Below are 17,363 nucleotides of genomic sequence, written 5' to 3'. Positions count from 1 at the left end.
AAAAAATGGTAAACCCCACTCCCGGCAACGCCCCCCGCACGTGGACAGGCGCGGCCCCCCAGGGAGAGCAACGAGGGCAACGGTCTGCGTCCGGACGTCAGCCTCACTGAGCCCACAGCCCCTCAGTCAACCCAGCACAGTAGGACGAGACAGAAGTAGGTAGCGGTTGAAGCTCGCCCATGCCCTGCGATTCCCCGATCCCATACGCAACATCCTCGGCGATGTCGGACGCCATCAGAGATATGGCCCCGACCGACGGGATGGCGTGCCCGATAATGCCGAGTTCCCCTATAAACGTCCTTGAGCCAGAGGGAAGAGGGCAGACTGGACGCCCAGAACAATCGCCACTTCATCTCTCTAACTTGATCGTCGGAGGGGTCGAGTCGAACCGACCCGACCTTTGTGCAGGTATCAAGCCGAGGTCTCCCGTTCGGGACACGCAGGCAAGGAGTCCCCACTCGGAGGAAGTCGCTGCATCGCCCCGAGTCCGAGGCCGCACCCGACCACCCCGGTGGAGACGAGCATCGCCCCAGGGAGATCCCCGCCATTCGGACCCCCGAACGAGCCGAGACAACCTCCCGGGTCACGGCTAAGAAAAAAAGGTGTTTACACCAACATAATGGCGCTAGAAGGAGGGCCGGTCCGAATGTCAAGCGATCAACAGGCTCACTCCGACGAACCCCCAGCCGTCCGGTCGCACACGACCGACGCAACGGAAGAACATCCCCAACAGGAGGGGGTTCGGGACGAGCGCCCCGCTGCGATCTCGGAGCGCTATTGGTGATTGTTCAACGATCCGGGTCTATCGCCACCCATCGCCAATCCCGGTGGCCCGTCACCCGTGCCACCCGAAGCCTTCTACGACCTCACGCACCAGGTCCGGGCTCTTACGGGAGTGATGTAGACCATCATCCCGCTGGTCTCTCCCCCGACGTCTTCACACTCAACCCTACCTCCACCACGGCAACGGCCCGCCGCTCAAAACCCCGCACCGCTCCCCGAGTCTCCCGCTTCGCCTCCGGACCAATCGACCCAACCCGGGAGCCGAGGAGCGGAGGAACCAGCGGCGCACCCGACGCCCGTGGCCCCACTTTCAGACTCGGCGGAGGGCCTGTGGGCCCAGCTACGCCTCGTAGGCCGCCGGCTAGACGAGGTGCAGCGTGAGGTTCGCCGGACCAGGGGAGACCCGGGGGCCGAGCGACACCAGGGGTCCCCCTTCACCCCCGAGATTCAAGAGCAAGCAATCCCGCCGCATTTTCGGCTCCCGTCATTGGATGCCTATGATGGTGCCACCGATCCGGCGGACCACGTAGCTGCTTTCCGCCCCAAATGGCGCTATACGGGACATCCGATGCCTTGCTGTGCAGGGCGTTCCCGACAACCCTGCGGGGCCCAGCCCAAGCGTGGTACAGCAATCTGAAGACCGCGACCATCGCCTCTTTCGACCAATTGGCCAGGGACTTTGAGCTTAACTTCCTGGCTCATGCCAAACCGAAGCCGTCGGTGGCGATGCTCCTCGGGCTTAACCAGAGGGAGGATGAGCCCCTCTCTCACTTTGTGAACCGCTTCACCACACAAATCCGCGGGCTGTCTGACGCTCACCCTTCTTTGATGATGCAGGCATTCATGATGGGCCTGCGCCCTACCCGATTCTTTTGGTCTCTGGTGGAGCGACCCCCCACTTCGGTTCCCGAAATGTTGCAGCGTGCGAACCAGTACATCGCTGCTGAGGCATGGATGGTCGGGAGGCGCGACGAGCACAAGAGGGTCAAGCCAGAGCAGTCCCAACAACAACAGCCCGCTACCTCCTGGCGTAGGGCCGGCGGCCTCAACGATGCGGCACCTAGGTCCCCTCCCCCGGGCCTGAACTCCTCTCGGACCGAAATATTTCTCCACATTAAGGAGAAAGGCCTTCTCAAAGACCCCTACCCGATGAGGAGCCCGCGTGAACTCGCGGACCGCTCTAAATACTGCCGTTTCCACCGACAGCCCGGTCACGACACCGAGGAGTGTCGAGAATTAAAAAGGAAAATTGAGGAGCTCATCCGCCGAGGGCACCTCGGCTCATACCTCCGACCAGACAAGGAGCTCTCGCCACGCCCGGAAGGCCCTATCGAGCGGCACATAGATGTCATAACCGGCGGACCAGCGTCCGGAGGGAGTTCCATGGTGGGCGGAAGGGCATACGCCAGGGCCTCCCGGGCTGAAGCCACCAAACATGAAAAAGGCCCCGAAGTCACCTTCCCGACCGAGGGACCTGAACCAGCCGAACATGATGACGCGTTGGTAATATCAGCCAGAATCGCCAACGCGCAAGTGAGAAGGATCATGGTCGACACTGGAAGCTCGGCCGATATACTTTACTGGGACGCCTTCCAAAAGCTCGGTCTGGTAAAGGAGAACATGAAGCCGGTATGCTCAACACTCACGGGGTTCACCGGCGCCTCAATCTCGTCACTAGGGGTCATCACCCTGCCCCTAACTTTGGGAGTCTTCCCGAAGGCAAAGACAGTGATGACCTCCTTTCTGGTGGTCGACCTCCCCACGGCATACAACGCCATCCTCGGACGGCCAACCCTCAACAAGACCCGAGCCGTCATCTCAACTTACTACCAAACCATCAAGTTCCCGACCCACGATGGGGTCGGGGAAGTGGCGGGGAACTCCTGGGAGTCCAGGCGCTGCTACTTGACCGCTGTGTCACTAAACAAGAGAGCGAGGATCTAATCCCCGCTGGAAGACCCCCGGGAGGGAAAAAAACCGACCCCCCGCCCCGAGCCGAAGGAATCCACCATTGACTTGCCACTGATCGAAGGAAGGCCCGACCAAACAGTCAAAGTCGGGTCGGGACTGCCCGAACAAGAGCAACAGCAGCTCGTCGGCCTTCTGCGAGCCAACGCCGACATCTTCGCTTGGACGCCGATTGACCTAGTCGGAGTCCACCCGGAAGTCGCGCTGCACCACTTGAACATCTCGTCCGACGCCCGCCCGGTAAAACAGAGACCCAGGCGGCAGGCCCCGGATCGGCAACTGGCCATCCGAGAAGAGGTAAACCGACGTCTGGCGGCCGGTTTCATAGAAGAGGCGAGGTACCCACAGTGGCTCTCCAATGTAGTCCTTGTCAAAAAGCCTAATGGAAGCTGGCGGATGTGCATTGACTACACCAGTCTCAATAATGCTTGCCCAAAAGATTGCTACCCCCTACCGAAGATCGACCAGCTAGTTGACGCCACGGCCGGCCACGCCCGTCTTTTGTTTATGGATGCATTCTCCGGGTACAACCAGATCAGGATGGCACCCGAAGACCAAGAACACACAGCCTTCCTCACCGAGCAAGGGATATATTTTTACAAAGTCATGCCGTTCGGGTTGAAAAATGCCGGGGCGACCTACCAGAGGACGGTGAACAGGATATTCGCCCACCAGATTGGACGAAACATGGAGATATATATCGACGACATGATCGTAAAGAGCCGAACGACGGAGGCCCATCCTTCCGACCTAGCTGAAACATTCGACACCCTGCGAAGGTTCGGCCTGCGCCTCAACCCCGCCAAGTGCGCCTTCGGCGTGACCTCGGGAAAATTCCTCGGATTCATCATACATGAGAGAGGGATTGACACCAACCCGGAAAAGATACAGGCCATCATTGACATGCAGCCTCCTCGGACGATCAGAGACCTGCAGCGCCTTAACGGGAGGCTAGTCGCATTATCACGTTTTCTTTCCCGATCGGGAGATCGCTGCCTCCCCTTCTTCCAGGCCCTGAAGGATCCAAAGAACTTCCGATGGACGACGGAATGCGAGAGGGCCTGCGAGCGGATGAAGCAACACCTGGCCAACCTCCCCCGACTCGCTTCAGTCTCCCCTGGGGAGAAATTGAGTCTCTACCTCGCCGCCTCCCAACACGCGGTCAGTTCGGTTCTGGTCAAAGAAAACTCCGGCGACCAACTGCCGGTCTACTATGTCAGCCACATGCTGAGCGGGCCAGAAGAACGCTACCCGCCAATCGAAAAGCTGGCGCTGGCGCTCGTTCTGTCGGCGCGAAAGCTCCGCCCTTATTTCCAGGCCCACCCGATGGAGGTAATAACTGACCAGCCGCTCCGGCTTGTTCTGTCTAAATTCGACGTTGCAGGGCGTCTCCTCAAATGGGCAGTGGAGCTCGGCGAGCACGACATACAGTATATACCACGGACCGCCATCAAAGCCCAGGCCGTGGCAGACTTCATTGCAGAGCTGACCCCGAGCACAGGCGAGGAACTCGAGCCACCGCGTGAGACGTGGACCCTCCACGTAGACGGGTCGGCCAACGCAAAAGGCACCGGTGCAGGGCTGGTGCTGGTGACACCTAACGGCCGCTCGATCGAGCGCTCCTTCCGCTTCGGGTTCAGGGCCACCAACAACGAGGCAGAATACGAGGCTCTCCTGGCGGGGCTCCAGTTGGCACTGGAAATGCGGGTGACCGACATACGCGTCATCACCGACTCACAGCTGGTGGCTAGGCAGCTCGACGGCGGATACGAAGCCCGAGACCCGACTATGGTGAAATATCTGGCACAGGTAAAAAGCCTTGCCACCAAGTTTGACCATTTTGAATTGTCGAATGTTCCCAGGAGCGAGAACCAGCGAGCCGACACCCTGGCAAAATGGGCATCCGGCTCGGCCCCCTGGGCTCAACCCGAGACCGAAGTGCTCCCCCACCGAGCCATAGAGGTCGTCGCCACGGTCACGGGCGGCGCGCCGGCCACTTGGGTACAGGAGATGCTACGCTTCAAGCGGGATGGGGCCCTACCCGACAATGAAACCACGGCTCGACGCTTGCGTCGGACGCAGGCATGGTACATCGAAGAGGAAGGACGGCTGTACAAGCGGTCCTTCTCGCGCCCCTTGTTACGCTGCCTAGAGTCGAACGAAGCTCGGACCATTCTGTCCGACATGCATGAAGGGGCCTGCGGGGAACACATAGGCGAACGAGCCTTGGCGCACAAGATACTCCGACAGGGGTACTACTGGCCGACCATGCGCTAGGACGCGAAAGCTTTCGTGCAGCGGTGCAGCTCGTGCCAGGAGCACGCCCGCACCGCCCGACGGCCGGCGGTCCTGTTCACCCCTGTCGACTGTGCCTGGCCATTCGCGCAATGGGGACTGGACATACTCGGGCCTCTCCCACCCGCCTCCGGCCAGCGGAAGTACATCATCGTGGGAGTGGACTACTTTACCAGGTGGGTCGAAGCCGAGCCTCTAGCAACCATTACAGAGTCACAAGTGGAAAGGTTCGTGTGGAGAAACCTCATAACTCGGTTCGGCCTACCCCAGTCCATCGTCACCGACAATGGACCTCAATTCGCCGACAGGAGATTCCAAGAGTTTTGCGCCAAGCACAAAATTCAGCTGAGGTTCAGCTCGGTGGCTTACCCCCAGGCGAATGGGCTAGCTGAGGTAACCAACCGGTCCATCATCGACGGCCTCAAGAGAAGGGTATCCGCTGCCCGATCGGCTTGGATCGACGAGCTCCCGAGCGTCCTATGGGCGATGCGCACTACCCCCAAGACCCCGACCGGGGAGTCTCCCTACAGCCTCACGTTCGGGACCGAGGCCGTATTGCCATCCGAAGTAGCCATCCCGACTCTGCGGACGGCAGACTACAGCGAAGAGGCCTCGGGAGAAGGGCTCCGATCCAACCTGGACCTACTCGAGGAAAGACGGGCCAACGCACACCAGAAAGCTCTTTCTTACAAAAGAGCCGTAGCGAGGGTCTACAACCGGAGAGTACGACCCCGATCAATAAAATTAGAGGACCTGGTCCTGCGCAAAATCGAGGTCAGCCGCCCAACCCAAGCAAGGGGGAAGCTGACCCCGAAGTGGGAAGGACCCTATCGGGTCATCGGAGTATCCCGACCGGGGACGTTCCGACTCGCAACAATGGATGGCGACCCCGTGCCCCGGACTTGGAACATACAGAACCTTAGGAAATACTTCGTCTGAAGATGTAGGCACTACGCAAACACAGAAAACGAAAAAGAAGATCATTTTATTAAAAAGGAGGGGATACAGAAGCCAAAACCCATACAGAAACCCCTCGCACCCTCGACCCCGACATACAAAAACGACCCTCACTACTCTCCTGGAGTCTTCGGGTGATCGTCGAATGGCACGTCCTCCGGCATGTCCACCTCCAGATCCACGGGGTGAGAGGCGAACGGGTCCTTTTCCACCTCGGAACCAGGAGGACATGAGCAGAAGCGACCCAGGGCGATTCTGTATCCATACTTGTAGGATACTCGTCCCATTCGGGTCAGCCCGAGCTCGAAGTTCTCGGACCTCTTGTAGGCTTCAATCGCCTCCTTGTCCTTCGACGGACGGAGGCGAACCTCCTCGGCCAGCGCATCGGAGGCAGCGCGGGCTTCGGCCTCGGCCTTCTCCGCCCTCTTGGTGAGACCAAGCGCCTCCGACTTCAACAAGCGGAGCTCGGCCCGATCCAAATGGAGGAACTCTTGGAGCTCCTTGACTGAATCGCCCGACTGCTCGAGCTCTGCTCTTAGGCGCGCCACCTCTTCCTCGGAATCGGTCGCGCGTTTTTCCGCGGCCACTACCGCCTCGGGGCCCGACCCAGCCCGAACCTCCTCTAGTTGGCGACACAACTCGGAGTTGCGCTCGCTGAGGTCCCAGATTGCCTGGCCAGCGTCGCGCACTCGGTCCATTAGTGCCGTCGAATAGTGGAGGCCCTGCCACAGGAAAATAAGGGTCAGCGCGCAGTCGCGGGGATGCCCGGAGTTAGCAAAACGCTTACCAGTGTTAGAAACCTCCCCGCCTCGTTAAGCATGGTCTCCGAAGGCAGGGTGTATAGGTCCCAAGCCAGGTCGGGGTGGAGCACGCCTCGAAGAAAGGCAGCCGAGGGATCTCCCCCGGCCCATACCTTGTCCTCTCGGGACAGCCCCTTCCATCGGGCAACCAGCGGGTCGGAAGCCTCCCCCGGCGGAAGCTCGCCCATCACCGCTGACCATAGGGGCTCGTCGGCCCCCGTGCATAGCCCGCACAGATCATCCACCGTGGGCAGGCTCGACCCCTTCCCGGCCATCCCCTGGCTAGGCCCTTCAACTCGGGAAGGCCCCTCGTCCCGAGTGGTCCGCTTGGCACCCACGATTGTTGAAGGAGTGGTCCCCGCCTTGGCTTTCCCGGGACCCGTCGTCTTTGCCTTCTTTGACGGACGTCCCTCTGGGATCTCTAATGGGGCACCCGCCGAACCGGGCAACGGGTCGGCTAAGGAACGCGGAGAGGAAGCAGCGGACTGGCGCGGGGAAGAAGCCGACGAGGAGCGACCACCACGGAGGGACAGGAGCTTCATTCCTACAAAAGAGACAAGCAAACCATCACAAACTGTGGAAACAAACAAGGCATAGAGAACACCCTCTACAAACATACCCCCGAAAGCCGGGCTAAGACCCGCCTCGGCTAGCCACTCCTCGGTCATAGCTCGGATGGCCTGAGAACCGGGAAGGATTGCCCGAAGCCTCTTCAAGTCCCGACGCTCCTCGTCGTTCAAGTCCGGGACTGTGTTATCTATCACCCTCACCGCCCACCGAACTCCGAAGCCCAAATCCCTCGGCCAGCTAATGTAAAAAAACCGCCCTTTCCACCCTTTGTTATTCGAAGGGGCTCCCCCGACGCGAAAGCCAGCCCGGGCTGACACGAAATAGCCCCCCGGCCCCTTGAGAAGGCGAAAACAAGAGAGAAAGAGGTTTCGGGTAGGGGTGATGTTAGCATAGTAACATTCCCCCAAGAACGCTACCAGGTACCGCCATGAGTTAGGCGCCACCTGGGAAGGCGAAATCCGCCATAGAGATAGGCAGGAGACGATGATGGGGTGAAGGGGAAGGCGCAACCCAGCCTCTAGGGCATCTTGGGTCAGCGCGAAACCTCGAGGCACCGGGTCGTACGACCGCTGCCCCGGGTCAGGTGCGACCAGAACAAACTCCTCCGGGATGTGATAACGCTCCCGGAGCTTCTCCAGCAACGACCCGCTCACCGCCGAGTCGAGGTCGTGCGGCCACATTAGAGCCTCAAGGGCTCGCGCCGCCTCCTCGTCCGGGGAGGGCGGAGGTGTGCGCTCCCGGACTCTATCAGGGGACGGAGGTGAAGAGACAGGCGAGAGGGGCATCCTTACCGGCTTTAGGACGAACAAGAACAACTGGGGAGTGACGGCGTAGGAAAGGAGAGGATGTGATGATAGAAAGGGCGACGAGGTCCAAGACTCAGCGACTAGAATTGTGAAACGGGCCGAGTGCGCCGTTTATATAGGAAAAGCCCCGCCAGGAGAGACGTCCCTTCGTCTCCCCATAGCGGCCAACAGCTCATCCGCACACTCGCTCGTCGCACCAGGGAAGGCCAACGAACACCCCATCATAAATGCGGACCCAAGGTCGCTGCGGGGAACAGCACGGAGAACGGCCACTGCGACCCCTCGACGTCTGATAAGAATGACGATCTTCCCGCATGTCCCCGAGACCACTTCCACGGCGCGGCCAGCCCGCCCGAGACGTGCTCCTCGGCCGCATGTGCCCGAGACCACATCCTCGGCGCGGCCAGCCCGCCCGAGACGTGCTCCTCGGCCGCATGTCCCCGAGACCACCTCCTCGGCGCGGCCAGCCCGCCCGAGACGTGCTCCTCGGCCGCATGTCCCCGAGACCACCTCCTCGGCGCGGCCAGCCCGCCCGAGACGTGCTCCTCGAACGCATGTCCCCGAGACCACCTCCTCGGCGCGGCCAGCCCGCCCGAGACGTGCTCCTCGGCCGCATGTCCCCGAGACCACCTCCTCGGCGCGGCCAGCCCGCCCGAGACGTGCTCCTCGCCCACATGTTCCCGAGACCACCTCCTCGGCGCGGCCAGCCCGCCCGAGACGTGCTCCTCGGCCGCATGCTCCCGAGACCACATCCTCGGTGCGGCCAGCCCGCCCGAGACGTGCCCCTCGGCCGCATGTTCCCCGAGACCACCTCCTCGGCGCGGCCAGCCCGCCCGAGACGTGCTCCTCGGCCGCATGTCCCCGAGACCACCTCCTCGGCGCGGCCAGCCTGTTAGGATCGAGAGCACTAAGAGGGGGGGGGGTGAATTAGTGCAGCGGAAATCTTACAGCGATTAAAAACCAAAAGCTGCGTTCGTTCAATAAAAAAAAAACTATTATGATGCAAAAGCTAATTCTCAGTTTGTATCTAAGTGCAGTTTGTGTCTAAGCGCAGATTGCGTCTAAGCGCAGTTTGCGTCTAAACACAGTTTGCGTCTAAGCGCAGTTTGCGTCTAAACACAGTTTGCGTCTAAGCGCAGTTTTACGTCTAAGCGCAGTTTACGTCTAAACTCAGATTTACGTCTAAACGCAGTTTTACGTCTAGACGCAGATTTACGTCTAAACTTTGAAACTCGTTTGTATACTCGCAGAAAGCAGTATGCAGTTGAAATCAAGACGTAAACGTGAACTGAGAACTGATGATTGTGAGAGGAAAGCCGATTTACGTCTAAATGCAGTTTTACGTCTAAATGTTGAAACTCGTTCGTAAAATTGTAGAGGACAGTTTGCAGTTATCAATAGGATCAAAATGTAAGTGTAAACTGCAAAGAAACTCTTTCGTAAAAGCACCGAAGACAGTTCTGCAGAATCAAACGTAAACGTAAACTGTAATGTACGAAAATACGAATTTACGTCTGAATGCAGATTCGAAAGAACAGCACTTAGAACTTGTTCGTGAAAGCGCAGAGAGCAGTAGTAATGGAGGAGGTTTGCAGTAATGATAAAGTGCTAAAAAATAAACGCAAACCAGAGATTTAGAGTGGTTCGGTCAGCCTTGACCTACTCCACTTTTGGCTTCCTCCACCGACGAGGTTGCCGACGTCAACTAGGGGCCTTCCTTCAATGGGCGAAGGCCAAACTGCCCTTTTACAGTTTCTCTCCTTTTAACAGGCTCAGGAGACAACCTTTACAGACCTTTCTCTCCTCACTTTACAACTGAAAACTTGAAGAACAGAAGGAGGAGACTTAAAGGCTTTACAACACTTTTGAGCTCTTAGAATCACAGAAAAGATCAAGATTTCGGTGTGTGTCTGTTTCTTTTCAGTGCTGAATGGGTGGGGTATTTATAGGCCCCAACCCAATTCAAATTTCGAGCTCAAAACGATCAAATCCCGAAATTCCGGGATCAGGCGGTTGCACCTCTTGACTGGAGAGGTGGCACCGCCTGGCAGAGCTCGAAGTCTGAGCTCAGGCGGTTGCACCTCTCGACTGGAGAGGTGGCACCGCCTGGCAGAGCTCGAAGACTGAGCTCAGACGGTTGCACCTTCTCTGTCAGGGGTGGTTGCACCTTCCTGCCAGAGCTCGAAGACCGAGCTCAGGCGGTGCATCTCCTGACCAGAGAAGTTTCTCTTCTCTGCCAGAGGTGATCGCCCCTTTCTGCCAGAGGTGGTTGCACCTCTCTGCCAGAGGTGGTTGCACCTCTCTGCCAGAGCTCGAAGACTGAGCTTAGGCTGTGCATCTCCTGGCCAGAGAGGTCGTACTTCTCTTCCAGAGCTCGAAGACTGAGCTCGGTGATTGCATCACCAGGCAGAGCTCGAAACTTGAGCTCAGGCGGTGCTACCGCTTGACAGAGGAGGTTGCACCGCCCAGTCTCGCTTGGAGACTGAGCCCTGGGCGGTTGCACCGCCTGGCTGGAGCGGTTGCACCTCCCAGTCTCGCTAGGAGACTTAGCCTGGGCGGTGGCACCTCCCTGCCTGGGCGGTTGCACCTCCCACAGCTTCTTGGGTTCGAATGGGTTGAACCATTCGACCCAACTTGAGTTCTTCAAGGGCCCAATTGCCCTAGGATTAAGCTAATGGGATCACCTCCCATTTCTAACTTAATCACCGTGCTAACTACGATTAAATCTAAGACAATTTCTGCAGCTTTGCTTCGGTACGTCAATTGCTTTTTCCGGCGAGTTTCCGGCGAACTTCCGTCGATCATCCGATGAACCCTCGGTGATGCTTCTGCGGACTTCCGGCAAACTCCTGGACTTTGCGACGATCCACTTGGCGAGTTCCGACGAGCTTCGCTTGGCAAGCTTCTGGACTTCTCGGATCTGTTCCCGCAGAACCTCCGACGACCGTCCGTACTTCCGTCGAACTCTCGAACTCCCAACGTGATCATGAACTTGACTCCGGCGCAACTCCTGCTGCTTGTCTATCTTTCATCGTAGTTAATCCTGCACACTTATCTCAACACATAGATTAGACAACAAATGACAATTGACTTCATCATCAAAATCCGAGATTCAACAATCTCCCCCTTTTTGATGATGACAATCAATTGATAATGGAGTTATCCTTAACTCCCCCTGTCTATATGCCATAGTTGAGATAAGTCAACCTTGAATTCAAGACCTAAGAATTCAAGTGACGTATTGATAAGTTAGATCAGTTAAACTTATCAATACTCCCATCATGATACCTATCATGATGTATCTCTTCAAGGATGATGTCAAAGCTTGACATTCATCATCAAGTTTGTATGATAGTGTTTGTGACTATTCATCATGTAATTGAACATTATCATTTAAAGCTCGAAGGACTATTACATGATGCACACATATTATCATTCTAGCAAGTTTGCATTTACTTCACAAAATAGGATATCAACTCAAGACATAATGCAAACTATAGCACATGTTTCATATATCTCTTGGTGATGCAAGGATGGCATTGTGCAAACATTATTTATAGCATCACTCAAGGTATTTCTAATCACAGTGTTTATCAATTCATATATTTCTCCCCCTTTGTCATCAACAAAAAGCATTGTTATACAAGGAAGACCAATTTAGACGAAAGCTTATAGAGGGATTTTACATAGATTGCTTTGAAAACTTCTTCCCCCTTTTGTTATAATTCATTTTACCCGTAAAGATATTACAGAATGAAATACATATTCAGGAATCACTTTATCAGATTTAATTCAAAAACTTATTTTTCATGAAAGTGTACGAATAAATCTGTTTTATAGCATTCGAACAACTAAGATGCATTTGGACAAGATTTTGTTACAGATTTTCACATATAATCATAGAAAATGGCATTCATGTGATCTGATCATTCAATATAGTCCGAAAAATAATTTTAACAAGTTTATTTATTCGGACACATCAACATTCCTAATCAATGCACAAGGTTTTCAAAACTTTTAGTTTCAGAACACAATATTCTTATCACATATCAAAAAAAAATGATATGATTAAAGTTCGAGATAACCTTTACCACAAAGCACATGTCAAATGTTTACCACAATAGATGTTTACAACCAGCATGTCAGAAGTAACATAAGAAGTTTACAACAACAAATGTTCATACAAGTTCATTCATGAGGTGGAAAATTAAAGTGCCTAAACAAGGAGTCGAATTGACTATGAATCTGCTGTAGCTCTGATAGAATTTGATCTTGTCGTTGTTCAATCCGTTCTTGTCTCTGTTCGAATCGGTCCATTCGAATCCCAATTTCTTCGACGGATGTATGAGTTTGCTCAACTGGATGTGTTTCCTCAAGGGGAAGGATTGGAGGAGATTGAGTACCCCTAAATACTGGTGTTTCCGGTTCTGGTTCAGATTGAGGGTGATCTGTCCTTCTAGGGAGTCTAACCCAGTTACCGTTTCTATAGTAACATCTTAGTCGGTGAAGTAGATTTTTGTTTATTATGCTGTATCGATCTACTTTCATTACTTCTTCTTCTGGTGATATTAGAATGTCGTAAGCTTTTATTATTCTAGTGATTATACCACCATATGGGAGCATCATATCTTTCTTAGATAATTCTAACATGCTTTGTTGGATAAGATAGCCAAGACAGATGTCATGTCCCTTCATGATTAAGTACATAGTTCCTAATTCTAATTGACTCACTTCATCATGATGGTATTGTTTAGGAAGGATTATACTAGTCATGATATGATGAAGTAATTTAGTGTTCATAGGTAGTAGATGTTCACAACTTTTAGGAACTAATGTTATGTCGGGATTGTCCAAGATTGTTCCTAAGGCTTCAGCATAGGATGTTCCAATAGTTTCATCAACCCATGATCCTCTAAAGTAAAGTCCTATGCTTTTCATGGGAATGCCTATCATATCACAAATGAATCTATTAGTGATTGAGATGTGTTGTCCTAAAAGATAGGTGGACATCCTTTCTTCCTCATCTATTTTTATGTTATTGTAAAACAATCGAACTAGTCTAGGATAGATGGGTTCATTAATCTGCAAGATTGGAAGTAGATCTAGGTTTGCAAACCATTGGATAGTTTCTAAGTTTCTAAGTTCATGTATGTCTACGTATTTTCCCTTATGGATGCTTCTAAGTTCGAAAGAGGGAAATTTTTCAGCATGGTTTTTCGAATCAAAGAGGGTGAAATCAAACTCTTCTACTAATCTCCTCTTTCCCTTGTCCCTTGAGGATCTTCTAGATCCCATAACTACAACAGTTTAGAGGGATAAAGATGAGCAAGAGTGAATGGAGAGCAAAACAGAATTTAAGAGGTTCTTAGAGAATACCTTGGTTGATTCTTCAAAAGAGAGAAGGATTCTTGATGTTTTGCTCCGAAATGGGAGGTATTTGGGAAGCTCAACGGGGTGAAGTGGAGATGGAGGAGGTTTGGGGGAGTAGAGAAGGGAAGGGAAGTGAGCTGGGGTCGGTTTCACAGCCGGCCCTAGTGTGGGTTTAAAGGGCAGAGCTGCTGGCGGTTGCACCTCTGGCTGGAGCGGTGCAACCTCTGGCAACCCGTGATAGCTGGAGGTGCCACCGCCAGCTGGAGAGGTGCCACCGCCTGCAGCCAGTGAGCACCTAATATGATTTGATTAGGGAGCTTTTGCCTTGAGGAGAGTTTCAGAGCAATTAATGTTTGTTACATGATTTCGTATGAGTTTTTTATTTAAGGAAGAAGCTCTTGTACGATCAAGATAGATCTTTTAACGTGCATACGTATGTTTGTTTGGTATCCCTTTTAAGATCATGACATATTTAGTTTCTACAAGAATTAATTCGTAGATGAACGGGTTTTGAAGATCAGGGGGGTATGTGAATTTGGATATCATACGTTTCTAATAAGGTTGTATCGAATTTGTGATTTCACAACTTCCACTTGTTACTTAAGCGTTGCGAGTTCCTTTTTGATTCTTGGTTTATGACTATTGAGAGTTAAGGAGCAGAATATCATTTCTTGCTCCGGCCTAGACTTTTAATGTTTTTATAGGAAGGGATGATCTTTAGGAACCCATTTGCTTTTGGGTGCCTCATAAATAGATCTACATTTTCTATCATATTGCATAGAGTTTATCATGGTTCCTTTAGGAACCCAAATTAATTTGTTTGGACTTATTTTCTTGAATGGACAACAATGTGTCTTGTGTCCAGATTTGCAACAAAAGTTGCACTTGGCTTGGTGTTGAACATGTAAGATGGAGCCTTTTATGAAGGTGGTTGGATTTTGGTGAGGATTTCTCACAAATCCAATCCCGCTCCTTTTTGGAATGTGACCCTTGTTTGCAAGGATCATGTTTAATGACTTGCTACCAACCTCGAATTTCTTCAAGGTGTCCTTGAGTAGCAGGTTTTCTTTTTGCATAGTTTCTAAATCATGACATTTGATACATGAATTTAAACTATCATGATGTTCGACTTTTAACTTATCAAACTCACAAGTAAGACTATCATGCATCTTTTTCAGCAATTTATATTTTCTACTTATACTCTTGCATTCGTCAAATAAGTCATTGAAAGCATTTAATAATTCATCGAAAGATAAATCAGCATCTATTGAATTTGTTACCTCGTCTTCGATGGCCATTAAGGCGTAATGAGCAACTTGCTCGGTGTTGGACTCCTCTTCCTCAGATGCGCTCGAATCATCCCATGTTGCTTGGAGCGCCTTCTTCTTTGTTGTTCTTTTCTTGACTTGGGGACAATCACTTTTGTAGTGTCCCGGCTTTTTGCATTCATAGCAGATCACTTGGTCCTTTTTGGGTTCAAGTTTATTTTTTGCATCATTCTTAAACTTGTTTCTTTTAAAAAACTTTTTAAACTTTCTTGTTAGAAGTGCCAAGTCATCATCACAGTCCTCATCACTTGAGTTTTCTCTCAAGTGGCATTCTGATGTTTTGAGTGCCATATCCTTCCTGTTCTTTGGAAGGATGTCTTCTTGCTCTTCATGAGCTTTACAAGTCATTTCATAGGTCATTAGTGACCCGATTAGTTCTTCAAGAGGGAAATTTCGTAGATCTTTTGCCTCTTGAATAGCGGTGACTTTAGGATCCCAACTCTTAGGAAGGGATCTTAGTATCTTATTAACAAGCTCAAAATCCGAAAAGCTCTTTCCGAGTCCTTTTAGACCGTTGACGACATCCGTGAAACGGGTAAACATGTCGCCAATGGTTTCACTCGGTTTCATCCGAAAGAGTTCGAAAGAGTGTAACAGCAAATTGATTTTTGACTCTTTTACTCTACTTGTGCCCTCATGGGTCACTTCGAGTGTGTGCCAAATATCAAATGCAGTTTCACAAGTTGAAACACGGTTAAACTCGTTTTTATCGAGTGCACAAAATAAGGCATTCATAGCCTTTGCATTTAGAGCGAAAGCCTTCTTCTCCAAATCATTCCAATCGATCATTGGAAGAGAAGACTTTGAAAAACCATTCTCGACAAGATTCCATAATTCAAAATCCATAGAAATAAGAAAGATCCTCATTCGGGTTTTCCAGTAGGTGTAGTCCGTCCCATTAAACATGGGTGGACGTGTAATAGAATGGCCCTCTTGGTTTCCGGCGTAAGCCATCTCTCTTGGGTTTTAATCCTTTTGAGAGTTAACCGGGCTCTGATACCAATTGTTAGGATCGAGAGCACTAAGAGGGGGGGGGTGAATTAGTGCAGCGGAAATCTTACAGCGATTAAAAACCAAAAGCTGCGTTCGTTCAATAAAAAAAAAACTATTATGATGCAAAAGCTAATTCTCAGTTTGTATCTAAGTGCAGTTTGCGTCTAAGCGCAGATTGCGTCTAAGCGCAGTTTGCGTCTAAACACAGTTTGCGTCTAAGCGCAGTTTGCGTCTAAACACAGTTTGCGTCTAAGCGCAGTTTTACGTCTAAGCGCAGTTTACGTCTAAACTCAGATTTACGTCTAAACGCAGTTTTACGTCTAGACGCAGATTTACGTCTAAACTTTGAAACTCGTTTGTATACTCGCAGAAAGCAGTATGCAGTTGAAATCAAGACGTAAACGTGAACTGAGAACTGATGATTGTGAGAGGAAAGCCGATTTACGTCTAAATGCAGTTTTACGTCTAAATGTTGAAACTCGTTCGTAAAATTGTAGAGGACAGTTTGCAGTTATCAATAGGATCAAAATGTAAGTGTAAACTGCAAAGAAACTCTTTCGTAAAAGCACCGAAGACAGTTCTGCAGAATCAAACGTAAACGTAAACTGTAATGTACGAAAATACGAATTTACGTCTGAATGCAGATTCGGAAGAACAGCACTTAGAACTTGTTCGTGAAAGCGCAGAGAGCAGTAGTAATGGAGGAGGTTTGCAGTAATGATAAAGTGCTCAAAAATAAACGCAAACCAGAGATTTAGAGTGGTTCGGTCAGCCTTGACCTACTCCACTTTTGGCTTCCTCCACCGACGAGGTTGCCGACGTCAACTACGGGCCTTCCTTCAATGGGCGAAGGCCAAACTGCCCTTTTACAGTTTCTCTCCTTTTAACAGGCTCAGGAGACAACCTTTACAGACCTTTCTCTCCTCACTTTACAACTGAAAACTTGAAGAACAGAAGGAGGAGACTTAAAGGCTTTACAACACTTTTGAGCTCTTAGAATCACAGAAAAGATCAAGATTTCGGTGTGTGTCTGTTTCTTTTCAGTGCTGAATGGGTGGGGTATTTATAGGCCCCAACCCAATTCAAATTTCGAGCTCAAAACGATCAAATCCCGAAATTCCGGGATCAGGCGGTTGCACCTCTTGACTGGAGAGGTGGCACCGCCTGGCAGAGCTCGAAGTCTGAGCTCAGGCGGTTGCACCTCTCGACTGGAGAGGTGGCACCGCCTAGCAGAGCTCGAAGACTGAGCTCAGACGGTTGCACCTTCTCTGTCAGGGGTGGTTGCACCTTCCTGCCAGAGCTCGAAGACCGAGCTCAGGCGGTGCATCTCCTGACCAGAGAAGTTTCTCTTCTCTGCCAGAGGTGATCGCCCCTTTCTGCCAGAGGTGGTTGCACCTCTCTGCCAGAGGTGGTTGCACCTCTCTGCCAGAGCTCGAAGACTGAGCTTAGGCTGTGCATCTCCTGGCCAGAGAGGTCGTACTTCTCTTCCAAAG

General features: G+C 51.9%; 1 protein-coding gene across 1 annotated transcript; it reads left to right on the top strand.

Annotated features, from left to right (window-relative positions):
* Positions 1 to 1,329: 1,329 nt before the first annotated feature.
* Positions 1,330 to 5,985, top strand: LOC103973446 (uncharacterized). Its single transcript, XM_065170072.1, has 3 exons — positions 1,330 to 1,847; positions 3,531 to 4,838; positions 5,223 to 5,985. Exons 1-3 carry the CDS (start codon positions 1,330 to 1,332, stop codon positions 5,983 to 5,985), a joined length of 2,589 nt encoding a protein of 862 aa, XP_065026144.1.
* The last annotated feature ends 11,378 nt before the right edge of the window (positions 5,986 to 17,363 follow it).

The sequence above is a fragment of the Musa acuminata genome, chromosome BXJ3-10 (genome assembly GCF_036884655.1).
Source record: "Musa acuminata AAA Group cultivar baxijiao chromosome BXJ3-10, Cavendish_Baxijiao_AAA, whole genome shotgun sequence".
NCBI classification, from domain to species: Eukaryota; Viridiplantae; Streptophyta; class Magnoliopsida; order Zingiberales; family Musaceae; genus Musa; species Musa acuminata.
This window is presented reverse-complemented; position numbering and strand designations above follow the sequence as displayed.